This window comes from Podarcis vaucheri (genome assembly GCF_965113315.1).
Source record: "Podarcis vaucheri genome assembly, chromosome: 4".
Classification (NCBI taxonomy): domain Eukaryota; kingdom Metazoa; phylum Chordata; class Lepidosauria; order Squamata; family Lacertidae; genus Podarcis; species Podarcis vaucheri.
The window spans coordinates 22,160,151-22,176,961 of record NC_138762.1 but is presented as its reverse complement, the minus strand read 5'-3'; the positions used below and the strand labels follow the sequence as shown (position 1 = coordinate 22,176,961).

At 39.9% G+C, this 16,811-nt stretch overlaps 1 protein-coding gene across 1 annotated transcript in view; it reads right to left on the bottom strand.

Annotated features, from left to right (window-relative positions):
• Positions 1-16,811, bottom strand: part of DYNC2H1 (dynein cytoplasmic 2 heavy chain 1) — a 160,465-nt gene that overhangs the window by 1,256 nt on the left and 142,398 nt on the right. The window contains exons 86-88 of the mRNA XM_082219683.1: positions 12,877-12,986; positions 10,046-10,127; positions 4,843-4,959 (exon numbers count right to left, since the gene is read on the bottom strand). Coding sequence (XP_082075809.1) covers positions 4,843-4,959; positions 10,046-10,127; positions 12,877-12,986 — 309 coding nt within the window. The remainder of the gene's footprint in view (positions 1-4,842; positions 4,960-10,045; positions 10,128-12,876; positions 12,987-16,811) is intronic.

The window sequence follows — 16,811 nt, the reverse complement described above, 5'->3', positions numbered from 1 at the left end:
ATTAGGTAAGAATGCCAGGAACTCAATGAGGCTGACACCTGTGAAATTAGTCTCCACAGTTAGCAAGAGGGTCCTCGTGTGTGCACAGGTCTTTGATTTAAGGATGTGCAACCTGAATAATGCAGTGAATTGGGGTGATTCAGGTCATGGTTTCACATTACTGATTAATATGGTGTCTTTAGGTTGATCAAGGGCCTCGAAAGCTTCTGAGCCACTCTGTGGCTTGGGTTTTCCAAAAAGTTAAGCACACGGCATTTTTATTCTATTTTATTTTCTGCGATATATGATCAACCAGACTGGTGAAGCAGCCAGAGTCTGAGAAGGGAAGAGGTGGAGGTGTGTGCAAGAGAGATGTTTCATTTTGACCAGGTGTGAGGAACCTTTGGCCTCCTCAGATTTTGCTGAACTACAAGTCCCATCATCCCTGGCCATTGGCTACACTTGCTATGTCTTATGGGAGTTGTAGTTCATCAACATCTGGAGGGCCAAAGGTTCCCCACACCCAGTTTTGACAGACGGGTCTAGTTTAATCACAGAGAATTATTTTCTGAGGCCACTAAATCGGTGATTTAGGGGACAGATGTTAAAGTAAATAAACAGAGCAGGGCGTAAGTAACAGAGTGTGATTATGGGAGCAGCCTGCTTCTTTCCCAGTTATGCTTCTTTCTAAAAAACAATGAAAAATAATAACACTATCTTTTAAAAAATAAATAACACAATTCTATAAAAACAAGCCTTGCTGAATTCAACAGGGATTACAACCAGGTCTACAGCAAAAGAAACAGATTTGATAGGTGTGAACTGTGCCCCAATCATTTTATCCACCCTCTGTTTTCTAGTATGTCCCAGAAATCTGTGTTTCCTTTTCTTCAAGGACAAAGCAACATATATTTTTTCTGCAATAAAATTACCAGTTTATACTTTCATAGTGAAAACCCATGTTTAAGGAAATTAGCATGTAGCACAAATTATTTGAGACTTCCAAATCTGAATTAAATAAAGATTATTACTTTAATTGGAAAGTTGTATGGAGCACAATTCTTAATGTTCAAGGTTTTTAAAATCTAATTCTATGCATTTAAATAATATTTGGGATTTGTTTTTCTTTACGTATATGTAATACCAAACAACCCTTGTACACCGTTTATAGAACATTCAGTTTAAAATGTTATTTAAGGGCACATTCAAAACTTCTCACTTTGCTCCTGGCAAATTAGTAGCAATTAGGAGTGTGCACCAGCATCAGGATTCCTAACTTCCTACCCCTTGTGGATAGGAAGTGGATAAACTGTGCAGGTGTGGTAGCCCGTCTAGAGTAGATTAAGCCAGCCAGAAACATTCCACTGGGTGCCTTTAAAGTTGATTTTTAATGGAAATGTGTATGCCTCTCTTTTTCCCCCCTAGCAGAATTTGGAGAAATTTGCAGGCATGGTTGTCCAGTGCGAGCTGTAGTCGTTCTCCTTCAAGGGCAACATTACAGTTTCCTTATGAGCAACAGTTAAGGGAGTTGATGGTTAAGGGTATATGGAACAGTTAAGGGTATGCTGAGCCTGGAAAAGAGGAGGTATCTTCAAATATATAAAGGGCTGTCAATGGAAGATGGAGCAAGCTTGTTTTCTCCTGCTCCAGAGGGTGGTACCCAAAACAATGGCTTCAAGTTGCAGGAGATCTGACTAAACACCAGGAAGAACTTTCTGGCAGTAGCAACTATTTGACAGTCTCTCTCGGGGGGTTGTGGACTCTCCTTCCTTGGAAGTTTTTAAGTAAAGGTTGGATGGCCATCTGTCATGGTTGCTTTTACTTGAGATTCCTGCATTGCAAGGGATTGGACTAGATGACTCTCGTGGTCCCTTCCAACTCTACAATTCTATGATTCTATCATCACAAATAATATAGGACAGATACTGTAGGTGTGTATGAGAGAGAGTGGTAATAAATTATGGTAGACTAAGATTAAGCAATTCACTTTGGCAGAGTCAGAGAGAGGCACACACGCAACTAGGGGCTCACTTGAGTATACGAGAGAAGCAGGCTGAGCTAAAAATAAAATGAAATAACTCAGCTTAATTAAAAAAAAAGACTCATATACAAAGTCTCAAATCTAGAGGGGGCAGAGGAATGAAACTCTACCAAAAATGAAAGTACAGCAAGGTAAAAACGGAATGAAATAGAAACACAAATAATTCCAGCATTAAACTGAAGGGAAGAGTGCACTGTAATCACTGTGATCACTGCACTGTGATAAAACTTTGCACCAATTCCAATGAGAAAAGGATATTAAGAACAGACTGAAAAGGAACATTAATGCACCAACCCTACATACAACTAAGGTGTGTGTGTGTGTGTGTGTGTGTGTGTGTGTGTGTGGAGAATAGAACTGCATTTAATAAAACTGCACAAAAGTACTCAGACCAAAAAAAAAGAATGGATTTTTTAAAAAAGAAATTGAAAGTGTGGAGATAGGAAGAAAAGCTCAACCTAGTTCACTGAAAGCTTTTGCTTCTCACAATAAAATAAAATAGCAGTTTATTGCTACCAATTTGAAACAAGCCTTTTTGGAGACTCCTTTGACATGAGGGACCTTGCACAGATTCTGCTGTGGGAAAGCCCCAAAGGCTCTGAGACACTCCCGTTTGACCCACAGTTCATACAAAGCACATCTCCAACAACAATACACTTTACTGAGATCCAGTAGTGAATGCCGTTGTCCATGTCTTTGTATCAAATGTTCTTTTGATCTGCCCTTGCTGAGGTTTCCCCAGCTGATCTCTCAGAATTGCATTTAGGTGAAGTCTTATGGGATCATAGGAAGATTCTACACATCTCAAAACTGTCTTTGAACCAGTCTTGAAATTGCTTCTACATGTGCGCCAACATTGTTAATGGAAAATAAGATACCTGAAAATCATGACTTCGTTAAAAAAAATCATATAAAGATTCTTATCAAAGTGTTATATTCAGACTATAAACACAGGAAATACACACAGCAGCCCAAAAATCTGAGGGTCAAATAAATGCAGCTATGTGTCTCCTTTCCCTCAACTTAAACAAAAAGGGATAGCAGTTTTGAAAGCAGAAGGAGGTAGGTGTATGGAAGGGCTGCACAGTCTATTTCTTTCCAGCACTCTGTCAACTCAAAAGCACCCCAAACATGCTTTCCCCCTTCTGCAGAAAATATACAAGGTCCTTTTTCCCTGAGAATGAGAAAACAGGTTGGGGTGAAAAAGCAAAAGTGAGGTCTTGAGCAAATGAACTGCCATAGGGCAAAGAGTAAAATACTCCCTCCCTGTTCCTTACTGCAATATTCAATGCTGTTTTTAATTAAGAAAACACTAGAGGGAAAGAGTCATATGACTGCATATCACACCTAATTTAGTTCAGATTTCAGTTTTATGGGGAAATAAACTGCAGACAATCTGGCAATAATTATTCATCTGAGGTTAATTGGGAGAGTGTGATAAATGGCAGACAATGAACAAAAGTTATTCTTCAGGGCAGTTTTCTTCCCTAAGGATTTATCAACCAGTCATATGAAAAAGTCTGGAGTGCTATACTATATTCATCTAAGAGCTCTGTGATATTCAACAACTATTGATTAGCCAAATACAGTGCTTTTTTTCTAAAAAAAAAAAAAAGTTTAGGGGTACTCTCATTTTTCAACTCATATTAAAATACTGCCCCTCAATGAGGCCAAACTTAGACTCAAAGAATATTTAGGGGTATGTGTACCCCTGCATCCCCACAGGAAAAAAGCACTGGCCAAGTATGACTTGCACCTTGACAGACCGCTGTGTATACTTCCAGTTGCTCCTTGATTATTCCAAAGGCTGACACCTATTGTTTGGTTTCAGCCTGCTCTTGTCCACACAATTGTTTCTGCATCAGTACATAGGGAGATACCTGTATGACTGAATTGTTTCACTATGTAAAGCTAATGCAGCTGTGACCATCATGGTCTAGAAAAGCCTTAATATATCTGGCTTATTACATGATAGGAAAATTAGTCATTCATTCTATTCTTAGGGACTCTTCCTAGGGTTGCCATATTTCAACCTTTTGGGAGGAAAGTTGTTGAGCTTTTTATTATTATTATTTGTCAAAGCTGTTGAGCTATTTATAAGAAAAGTTGCCAAAATCTACACTTCTGACATGGGTTGCCTGGACACTGATTCTGACTACCATATTCCTGCTAAGTCCGGGAAATTCCGGATGTATGGCAGCCTTATCTTCACTCAATAATTATTTGCATGTTGGAATCAACTTTGCAGATTCTTTGCATGAAATTGTTCAAACAAAAGTTTGTATAAAGCTACAAACAGATCATAAAAAATAATTGGGAAATTTTACTGAATCAAAGTAAGCTGAATGTGATCCAGGCACATATGAAGCCTTGAGACTAGCTCAATAGGTGAATAGCCACTGAAAAGAACTAATTTAAGGTAGCATCAGTGACTTAAAAAAATAGTCATGAAAACTGGCTCTGGTTATGCAATATGGCTTTTGTGGTTAGTCTGGTTAAATGTTCCCAGCTAATATTTGAGGAAATGAAAATTATATTAACCTATACCAGGAATAGAACTCTCTATTTACAGGTCCACACTGCAACAACAAAGGGCGAATGAGCACCATGTGTTCTATGAAAACCTATTTCCTCTTCCCGAGAAGTATAGCTTTAGATAAAAAGAAAATCCACTTTTGAAGATATGAAGAATGGAGCTTATTAAACTGCAAGGAATCTGACCTCTTTTTTTTAAAGCAGGTCAGACGTCATACTGAAAACCTATTACAGCAAAGGAAACCAATTACAGAACTTAAAGTTTAGGACCCTTAATAATGAATTACCTGTGGAATCCAGGCCATGTAACAAGGGAGCACAGAGGACACACTGGGAGAATCATGCTGGTTTTCTGAAAGTCGATTTCCATCAAAACTACAGCCTTCCAGTTGAAGGCCACTGATCTGTCATGGAAACACATAAAATATTCAAATGTGTGTTAGGGATTGAAAATGTGAGCAGTGATCGTGTTATATCTTAGCATAGGCTAAAGCAGTTCTCTGAATGGTTCATGTAAATAACAAAAATCAGCTGGAAATAGTACAGAACAGAGTAGGAAGTGTGATTACAAAGTATGTTCTAGAATAAAGGGCACTTCCTATGTTTTGGATACAAATTCTTTATTATTGCTAGAGAAAAAATATCAGTCTATGTCAGTACTTGTGTCAGTGGCAAGTGTCAGGGCACTAGAGTAATGGAAATAGAGTAGCAAGAGCCAAATAAACATTAACAATGTCACATAAAGAGGAGAAAACAAATGCTCAAATAGGCATGGCTTTCCATTGAGAGGTTTGACATTCACTTTCAAAGAACGAATTCAGTTACTGCATGTTTTCTGCAAGTCATTGAAATGTTTGCCACTCTACTATGTGTAGAAATAATGCACAAGGGGAATGAATAAAAGAATAAAAGAAATCTTAAATGTACAAGGTCTGCTGCTCTCTTTATTTTTTTTTATTGTGCTAACAAATCCGGCACTCTAGAATTCTAGGGGTGGTGTGTTTTGAAAGCTTCATTTTAGCAATTAATTACTGAAGCAGCACATACAATTTCTGAAGGAAGTTTCTTATTCCTACATTTAGGGGAAGCTAATTTTTGCTGAAATTAATAATAAAGTAAATTGTATTTTTTGTCATTGGCATTCCCAGCTCCATATTTTTTTTGAATCAATTTCAATATGATTCTCAAAAGCAATGTATATAATAAAAAAATGTTGCCACTTGCCACTGTTACAGAGCTCAGTTCAATGGAAGTGCTGCACATGCCCCTCAAAACTGTGTATCATTTAGTTTCACACTGGAAGGGAGCACATTTAATAAGAGGACCCTCAAACCTACTTTGTCATATTCAAGTAGATCCCCAGTTGTTTGTTCCAAGGATGCTCCCCAGACTGATTGCTGAACATGAGATTTTCCCTGTGACAAATGAACCACCTTAATGCATGCCTAATTAATCCTATGGACTCTGTGTCATGTCAAATGCAGGTAAACACCTCAAATTCAGCTATTAATTATCCTGCGCGAATAATGAGCTATCTCCAGCAAACATGCTGCTCTAATTAAAATAAGCAACCTTGTTTGTATTTCCTTAGAAATCCAAGGTCAATCCCTGTGGTGTACATAGTCTTAAAGCATAATCTTGACTGGTGAAGTCACCTTTTGTGACTGGGGTGGGAAATGGAATTGCTATTACTCATGGCAGATCATTAACTGCACTTTTTGTTCTTCAGTGTCACCTGCGCTTATCCCAGACATGAATTAAGATGACCTTGCAAATTTAGGTTAAATGTCAGCTGATAAATCAATTCTCTCTCTTGCACCCCCAAGTTGTACAGCTTTTTTTAACCTAATCAGAAGGCAATCCCATGCCTCTCCTTTTCAAGATACTTTGACCCCATGACCTACTGGGGGAAAAGCCTTCTCCCTCCTACCTGAGCTTTAGCTAGCATCACTCCCTTTATCTCTCACTCCTGTATCTCCATGAAGTTGGATAAGGCCAGTCAAGGCCCACAATATGGAAGGTTGTGGTGGAAATAACTGAAGACATAGAGTTGGAAGGGACCACAAAGGTCATCCAATCCAACCCCCTGCAATGCAGGGATCATTCACCCAATGTGGGGCTCAAACCCACAACCTTGCGATTAAGAGTCTCATGCTTTAGTGGCTGAGCTATCCTCCAGAATACGGGGGGAGTTAGTTAATTCTCTGTTCTGAAAAGAAACCCCTTCCCACCCAAATCAGCAGTAAATCTCCAAACCCAGCCACAACAAGGCTCCAGCGGTAACAGTGAAATCTCAGGAAACTGCCTCTTAGTATTCATTCTTCTTAATATTCATTTATGAGACAGGGAGCCACTGTGTCCCAAGCCTCTCACTTCTTTCTGCCTTTCATATTTCATGAGTCTTATGCACCTACAGCTCCTGGGAGAGCTGAAAACCAGCTATTTGCATGTGAACTTTTCCTCCTCTTGGTTTATTTAGTATCTTTTTGCTTATGTTGGGTTTAAACATCCACCTCATAATCCCTTGTACAGCATGTCTTTTCCTATCTCTGTTGGGAATTGTTTTGGGCAGATAAGTCTGCATAATTCTATTCTATTTTCAGTATTTCTGCTTCCATCCATAAGAACTATTTTTTACTCTGTCAACCATTTTGAGTAAATAAACACATTTAAATGTAATACAGTGGTACCTCGGGTTACAGACGCTTCAGGTTACAGACTCCACTAACCCAGAAATAGTACCTTGGGTTAAGAATTTTGCTTCAGGATGAGAACAGAAATCGTGCTCCAGCGGCACGGCAGCAGTGGGAGGCCCCATTAGCTAAAGTGGTACCTCAGGTTAAGAAGAGTTAAGAAGAACGGACCTCCAGAACGAATTAAGTTCTTAACCTGAGGTACCAGGTTGTTCTTCTAATTCCCTGTGCAGTCAAGGTAATATAGACATTTATTGGCCATTGCTATATTCCCCTGACTTATCTCACTGCAAAACCTCATTGCTTTGTGTGTGTGTGTGGGGGGGGTCCTTGTTGGATCCCCAGGCAAATTTTGTGCCACTAGTCCTTGTATGAGGACTGGTGCCATCCAGGACAAATAATGCAGCAGTTTTGCCTTTACTGCTGGGAGTTGGGAACATGGAATGGCAGATAAGAGGCTATGTCTTCCTGCTGCTACCTTGACTGACTGTATGTACAGGCAGGCGGACAGAGGACAGAAATGAGGGAGAAAGAAAGAGCTCATCCCTTTTCTTTCCTCCTACGATTCAAAGGAAGGAATGATTTGCAGCACTAATGGAAAAATAAAATACTGTTGTGCCTTAAGTAGCAATGCAGCCTTCATTATCATTATTAGATAAATTTGCTCACACACATCAAGCTTCACTTTATTTCAAACAAATGTGTAAGCTGGCAGATTGCAAAGAATCTCTGATTTTCAGGGTTCAAGTTCTCCCCAGTAGGAACTGAATGATCATTAAGTGCGATCACAACTCAACTGGAAAGCCACCAGGAAGGCACAGCCATGCTTCTCTTTAGTTTATACAGAGCCAAGAGTCTGTATGGTTTTAATATTTGTGTGTATAAGCAGCACATCTGATGTTTGCAAAGCTTGAAGTCATAACTTGGGATATATTTTCTCTAAAGTCTTTATATTCTGTTTTCACTAAATTCATACTACTGCTAAAATGTCATTGGGAAAATCTATTTTTCATTTCCCAGTGATTTAAAATGATCACAAAAGGCATGTATTTGCATATGGGCATGAGATGTGTCAGGGTAGAGTCTCTGTCCAAGTAATTCTAAATGTCATTAAAAAGATATAATAATGTACAAATTGACTCTGAATCAAGAATTCCTCATAGCCTTAATAGGAAGGAATTGTTACCCTAATCATGCCTTGAGGTTATCTGGTGAATTAATTATCCATTTCAGGATTGGAAATCCCTCTGGACCAAGCTGTAAACTTGGTTCAGGTACCTGACTAATGAGCACCTGCACTTCAAATTGTCTTTCAGAGAGGATCCCAAAATTGTTAGGTGACCTTTACAGATACACTTGAAAACCGTATCAGAAGTCTGAATGTCTGAAAAATGCATTTGTAATTGTTGACAATCCGCTCTCAGATTTACAATCTGCAAGTCCTAGCCTTCATTAAGCCACAACAAATGCCTTTGCTCCTGTCAACTGGTCTTTTTCTTAATCAGTTCATTTTTAATCTAAACATCCTCTTGTTATGCATGGCATGCTGTCCCCCACAACCCCTCCCTGAGGATTCTGCCAGTCCTTGAAGTGTTATTTCTGCCTCAAGGTGATGACTTCTGCCAGGCTTCTATTGGCGCCAGGAGTAACAGTTGCTGAAGTGACAAGCTTTGTTTAGTCATTTAGTCGTGTCCGACTCTTCGTGACCCCATAGGCCAGAGCACGCCAGGCCCTCCTGTCTTCCACTGCCTCCCGCAGCTTGGTCAAACTCATGCTGGTAGCTTCGAGAACACTGTCCAACCACCTCGTCCTCTGTCGTCCCCTTCTCCTTGTGCCCTCCATCTTTCCCAACATCAGGGTCTTTTCCAGGGAGTCTTCTCTTCTCATGAGGTGGCCAAAAGTATTGGAGCCTCAGCTTCAGGATCTGTCCTTCCAGTGAGCACTCAGGGCTGATTTCCTTCAGAATGGAGAGGTTTGATCTTCTTGCAGTCCATGGGACTCTCAAGAGTCTCCTCCAGCACCATAATTCAAAAGCATCAATTCTTCGGCAATCAGCCTTCTTTATGGTCAGCTCTCACTTCCATACATCACTACTGGGAAAACCATAGCTTTAACTATACGGACCTTTGTTGGCAAGGTAGTGACAAGTGACAAGCTTACCTTTCTGCAATACTCACATGTTACAGCCAGCAGTGATCAGTGGAATGGCACAGGCAGGGCAGCATTGCACACCTGGCTTCCCACCGCTGCTGCTAACCGAGAAGGGTGGGGTATGGGAAGCTCAGTGTGGTGCAACCATTCAGATGTTCCTACTATTGCATTCACACCACATTGAGCTCCCTGTGCCCCATCTCTCCCGCCTTTAGTAAGCAGCAGTGATGCTCAGTGTTGGGAAGACAGAGGTGCAACACCATCAAGCTGGTTACTGCTGCCTATAGAAAGCACCATTTACCAGAGAACCACTCTAAGAGGAAAGCATCATAAAGGAACGGAATTTGGTTTGTGTGCTACAGCAGTGGATTCTAGTAACATTTTCTGTGGCCCCCATACTCAGCTTTTTGAATAATTTCTTCTGGAGACCTGCATGTTTGTCTTCCAGAAGTGGTGAAAAATGTTATTGGCTTTTGGTTCCCATAGAAAATAAGAGAGTGTCTAGGGTAATTAGGTAACCCACCACATGTTTGGGGACTGGGTAGGCTATAATTTCAATAGAACAAATGAAAGGACATTTCAATTGGCTTTCATAGAATTTCATGGAAGCTTCAGTGAATGAGAAAAACATGAACATGCAGAATACCTGAACTTGGAGCTTTGCTGCTCGTATCTGACCTTTCCAAGATGCTGTAAATTTTAGGCTGTCCACTGAACACCCCATCACCCTAGAAGAGAGAAATAAGATGAAAACCTAAATAATGTATTTCACAAGACCAGAAGAAACTTAAAATAACAGATTCATCTGCTGAGTAAGGGAGTTGGATTTTTTTTTATTAAAAAAAAGGAGCAAGAGAAAATACAGCATTCTGTAAAAGAAAATATTTCTGGCAATGAAAAATAAGATAGAAGTATTTTTTTTCAAACAATATTGTTTCAATTTGAATAAGAATTTAAGAGCCTAAAAAAACTACATGGTAATTTCTGAAGAAGCACAATCTCTTATTTCCTGGACTATGAATTCCTAATTTACATACCTACCGGTATGTTTAAGATAACATTTTCTGCACAAAAACATGTTCTGTCTCCACAAAACATTCCCCCGAGAGCTGTCTTCATGTTCTGGCTCCAAAGAGTAGAAATGCTGGGACTTGACCAGAAACCGCTAGCAGAAAATGTGGAAACCTGGCCTATGCATTAATGCAGCTACTGCTGCCAGGCAAGGGAATTCCAACCACAGGCACAAAAGTATCCACATGTTTCTGTTTTAACTAATTACTGATAACCATTGGCTTGACTGGTAAGGGAATGCTTTCAGGGCTGCACTGTCTGAACAATCCTACATATTTATTTGTTGGCTGCATCCCAATATATCATATGACCTTTGGCTTCTTTAGTATAGTCTGTTTTTGCTTCTTGTGTTTCAGCTCTTCTTGTGCCAGTGATGCTCTTCCGCAGTGGTTTTCAACCAGTGTGCCGTGGCACCTAGGGTGCCTTGAATGATGGTCAGGGGCAGCACTGGCCACTGTCCCTCTTTCCTTCCCTCCCTCCTCTGAGTGTCTCTTGTGTCTCTGCCTCCCAAAGGCTTGCATGGCTGTTTGTTGCAGCAGCCCTGGCTACAAGCTCCCCAAGCGAATGGTGCCTCTGGGGCTGGCCAGTACATTTCTGATTTTTAGCCATTTTGGGCACACATTTGAAGTAAGCCCCACAGGAATGGAAACAAGACAGCATGGTTCTTCTTGAACTTTTTTTGTCCTTTAGATAACCATTTTAGTTTGTAGTGGTTTGCAGACAAGCACATTTATTTAGATCATTGGTTTTCAGCCAGTATGCCGTGGCACCTCGGGGTGCCTGAATGGTGGTCAGGGGTGCTGCGGTAAACACTAGCCTCTGACCCTCTTTCCTTCCCTCCTTCCTCTGATGCATTCTTGAGTCTCTGCCTCCCAAACGCTTGCATGGCTGTTTGTTGCAGCAGCCCTGGCTACAAGCTCCCCAGGCAAATGGTCCTCTGGGGCTGGCCAGGGGGTGCTTCCCAGGCCCCTGTGGGGCAGTGTGAGGAGACACCTCTCTTTGGGGTAAGGGGGGCAGCTCAGAGACCGGGGCGGCAGCTGCAGCTGCCCAGAGGACTCTTAAGAAGGGGGGGGGCTGAGAGAACACTCCACAAAGGAGGGTGTTTGAAAAAGGGTGAGGGGCTGCAAGCTCTGCAGGCAAGGGGTGACATAACTGGGCTCCTGAGCCCCACAGGGGTGCCGCAGAAAGAATGTAATTGGTCAAGGGAACTGTGGACTCAGAAAGGTTGAAAACCTCAGCTCTACCAGATCAAACCAAACAACTATTTGGCCCAGCAACCTGTTTTTCACAGTGGTCAACTACTGCGCAAAGACTTACTGTCCCAGTACTTTCCCTCTTTAAAATATTCTCTCCCAAAGTGCCTTTTTTAAAGGGCACTTACTGCATGCGGATGAGTGTCCACATATAGCTAGTACTTAAGAACCAAGCATTATTAAAAGGTTCTTAAAGGATGAGTGCAACATATAGTTAGTACTTAAGAACTAAGCATTCTTAAAAGTTTATTTACACTTACAGATGAATAGATTTCACTGAAATGAATGGAATTTACTTTCAAGTAAGCCTGGCTAGCTTTGCTGTCCCCACTACGCCATTGGAACACTCATTTTTCAGGGTTTCTGCTTGAGTAACATCCACTTATTTCAGTTCAGTTGGTTGAGCCAGGAAGTTATGCCAGCATACTCTGGCTGTGCTTGGGAACTGGCCAATAGAGCTGGAGATCTGCTGGATCCTAATTTGCTCATCCTGGCGGGTTTTGAATTTGGGTTGCTCCCTAAAATAACACAGAAGCTGCTGCCAGAAAGAAGTCCTTATTATTGGAGAGAAAGTTGTACTGCGGGTCTGCACAACATCAAGCCAAGGATGCCAAATGTAGGCCTCCAGCAATGTACTGTGGTCCAATGGATGCTTGATATCCCTCCTCCATTCCTTCTCCTGCTTTTACAATGCCAGGAGATCAAGGTTTCTCAACTTATCTTACATGTCATGAGGCTTGGTGGCTAACAAGTTATACATGATTGCTATATTGGTTTTTCACCCATTTATTTAATTTAGGAAATTTATATCCTGTTTTGTTTTTTACATTTTCAGAAACACTACTCAGGGTGGCCCACATTAATTTTTAATGCAAAATGTATAATATCTTTAACATATATCTGAAAGAGAGTCCATAAAAGAAGATAAAAACCACAGGTTTCTAATGCAATTAACTAAAAGCTTCTCTAAATAGAAAAAGGTCATAACAAGTGGGCAGGAGAGAGAGAAAGGGGACCAACTGGGCTTCACGCAGAAGAGAATGTTTTTGATTGCTACCGTTTAGTATTTTCCTGGAAAGATAGGCAAACAGGAGGCAATAAAAGGAAAGCAAAGGCATTAAGAGATTCATAAAATGGCAACCAATTCACTTACCTTGCGGTCTCTTGTCGTAAGGCATTCAGAAATGTGTCAGGGTGGAAGAGTTCTGAGAGGTCGAGGGTATCTGAGAGCAAGACCTGCTTTTCTGCTTTACTCACCCAATTCTACAAAGGTAACAATATTGCACATTAATTGGGGAAAAACACCTAGTTTACTGTTGTAAATGGTCTTGAATCGTGAACACATTCACCCACCAATCCTCTATACATGATATGCTTATATGTCCCACTGACATCAATGCATATAACCAAGCCCAGGACTGTAGTTTTGGATGCAAATGATAAATGCACTTTGAACTTGATTTTAGTGTGATTGAAGGGCAAGAAAGATGAAGTTGATGCACAACATGACTAGGGTTTTTTTTATTCATATGGCAGCTTCAAGCTCAGGGAGCAAAAAATTCATGTTCAATGAGAATGGGGGTGACTTGTTATTCAAATAAATAAATAATTAAATAAATAAATAAATAAAATACTAATTTCCCATTCTGGAAAATGTCAGGAGGTACCGGTAAGTGAATGCTATGGGAAGTCACCCCTTTTACATCAGACTGCAAAAGAAAAGAGACTTAACTTGGATTGTGTTTTCCATTCAAGCAAACGTAGTCTCCATATAAAATGCTATTAATCCCCTAAATTGGATCGTTCAATTTATTTGTTTTGACATTTATACTTAATCTTTCTATGATAAAATCAAATTCAAGGCAGCTTAAAATGAATATATAAATCACACAAAATTAAAGTGATTGTGAGAACTGTGGACTGCATTTGCTAGGAAAAGACTCTTCCATTTTCTGTTCTCAGAAAGAATCTGCCAATCCTGGTATGTAGGTGAACCCTCAAGTGAAAATTTGGTGCTTGAGAGAGGAGCTTACGATGTAACAGAGTGGTCTGGGAAACTAGAAGGTCCTGATATGTGACAGTTGTTCTAAACAAGAGGAAATTGTGAAGTCTCATTTCTACTTAAAGGGGTGTTACTAATGTCCTAGGGGCAGATTTATGAGTGGGAGAACCCTGAACTAAGAATGTTTGATGTCATTCGTCTTCTTGTGGTGAGAAACACAGGAACATTGAGCCTGCATCCTTCTAGTATCTATCCTAGATTATTATTTTTAACGAAGTTAAGCTTTTTAGCTCTAAAATGGCTTATTTGTTCCTGATCTTCTTCAGAGAAGACAGACTGTAGGCCTTATGGAATGATAGAGTAAGCTCAGTATGTCATATCTAAAAGGTAAAATGAAGTATAAAAATCTTCTAGTATTATCTGGAAATGATTGTTTCCACGCTGAAACAAAAAAATACTTTTATGAAAAGAAGAACACTCTTGTTTGATGAATGGGACTTATTGGATACAAGCTGTGAACTGGCCCACAAATTCAAATTGGCTGCCTAGGCATGTCTGTATCCCTTCTTAGTACACAATATGTCACAAAGAACATTAATCTCTTCTCAAATGAATACGCCACTGTATATAACAATATTTACTATGATTCTGAGTAAGCCTTATAGTTACCATACATAAATTAGTTCACAAATTACACTGAATTTTATACACAGCTAATCATAATACATATGCGTCACTAAACATTATAGAAACATAGTACCCCACATAAATTTTGCATGTGAAGTGAAAGTTGGTGAATTATGGCAACAATGGTCACAATATATTATGAAATAAAATAGCGGAAGTGCCACATAGCTTTCATAAATACCTATCATTATCACACTCACATATCCTGTAACAGACATTTTCCTTCAGCTCAACACAATGCATTGGACAATAAGAGGCCCATTAGTTATAATTTTTGGGTTTTGAAGTGCAATATTTATCATAAAGTGAAATCCACATATGCCGTGCATCAGAATAAAGAGACCATGAAATTCTCAGTCATAAAATGAAATCTCACAACCAACCAAATTGCAACTAATTCATTTTCTGAAATCTATCCTTATCCAAAATGCATTGGATGGGTTCAGAAGTTCAGTAAACAACTGATAGAGAACATGTGAGTGTCCTCTGACCTCATATTTTTGGTACCTTTTTCTTCCAGGTCAATATGGATGAACGTCACATTCATGAGAGACTCATGCATCCCAGTGTTTCACTGAACAGAGCCCTCCATGCTATAGTCATATATCACATGCGCTTAAAGGAAGGGGACCAAGACTGGGGCTCCTCTTTATACCCTCATATGGATTTCTTCTTCCTTTATGCTTTGCACTCTTTCATAAAAAACAGCCCTCAAGTCCCCAAACAATAACTTCTTAACCATCTCTGCAGTTTCTATGCTGAGCAATGCATGTTGGTGTAGAGCCAACAACTTGCTCATAAATACAAGGGGGCAATGACAATAAAGATATTATTATTATTATTATTATTATTATTATTATTATTATTATTATTATTATTATTATTATATTCTGATCAGCAAAGAAGCACAGAATTCCCTGATGCAGGTAGATGTGCTGCCCATGGCATGCAGCCCCTTGCATTGAAGTGTCTCCTCTTCTCATCTAATCACAGCTGGAACATCTTAGGCTAGTGCCATCAGGATATCCTTCTCAATGGCTCACTAGTTGGCTCTGGTCACCTCCATCTTTTGTAGGAGCTGCCTGATTCATGTGACAAAGCGTGGGGAGCCAGCTAGCTTCATATAAAAAATATATCTATTTTTCAAAAAATATTGCTAGTTTTATAGCACTGAGTCATCGTTGAAAAAGCCACTGAAACAATAATATCACTAAATAAATTGTAATTTGCTTTTCTGTCAGGGTCAAAATATGTTGCTGTGGTCTTTCCCTCAGACACAGCCATTTAATCAGGTGACCTTTAAATGTGTCACAACACAGATTATGAATGTTCATCCCTGACAATTAAGAGTGATTTGATTTTGTTCCCCTTTTCTGTATTCATTAGTTGTACACTGGGCATCTCTGCATGCTCCTTTCAATGATTTAACAACAGTTCCTTTTATAGCATGGCCATAATTGCAATTCCCCATTAGAAAAACAGCATTTTGTAAATTGTTCAGTATCTAAGTGGTCATGGGAATCATTTTGTAATTTGTTTTTAATAAATTCATTTTAGCAGCGCCTTCAAAAACATTTAATTCAGTTCCTCAAGAAAGTTATGGGCAAGCAGTTATATTCAATAAAATTATAAGAGACTGCAATGTTTGACAATCACATGAAGTTTGAAGTAATCACTCCTAATTTGGTGTTTAATAAAATCTGTGAGCTTGGCTGGGAGATTGATATTTAAATACACAAACTTCACTATATTTTACTTTAATGCTGGAATTTTTCTTTTTAATATATATACTTATTAGAGAGTTAAATCCAATGCAGAATTCATTGTGAACTTCCCATTTTAGATTGCATTGAAATGACCAAGAGATTATATTAAAAAGCTACAGCAAAGGTGTTGAAATTTCCAGTTGAATTATTCCACAGTGCTTTTGTAAATGTCAGAAAATCCACACAGATAGTGCCTGGCCAGGAGGGCAACCAATCAGATGGGAACGACACATCACATTGGTCCACCCATGCGGTTTAAGTATTCACATGCATAGTGCTGTGGGATATTGTTACGGGCAAGAACTCCAGTGTTACTAGAACTAAAGGAAAATAAGGGATTAGAACTGACCTCAAGTGAGGCAGCAGCTTTTGGAATTGGGAATACGTATCTGTCACGGGCTCAGGAACAGAGGTACAGGGGAGAGAGGAAATGGAGAGCGAAGGGGAAGAATCTGAGGGCAGCATAGGGGAGTATGACAGTGGCCCGAGAGATTCCATGAGCTTCTCCAGCGAATCGGAAGATTCCCAGAAGGAGGCGCCAATGGTCAGGGCAAGGGGGGTCCCAGGGGAGACACACCAGAAACAAGGGGCCAGCGGGGACTCCCAAAGCAGCAGCGGGAGATCAGGACCGGC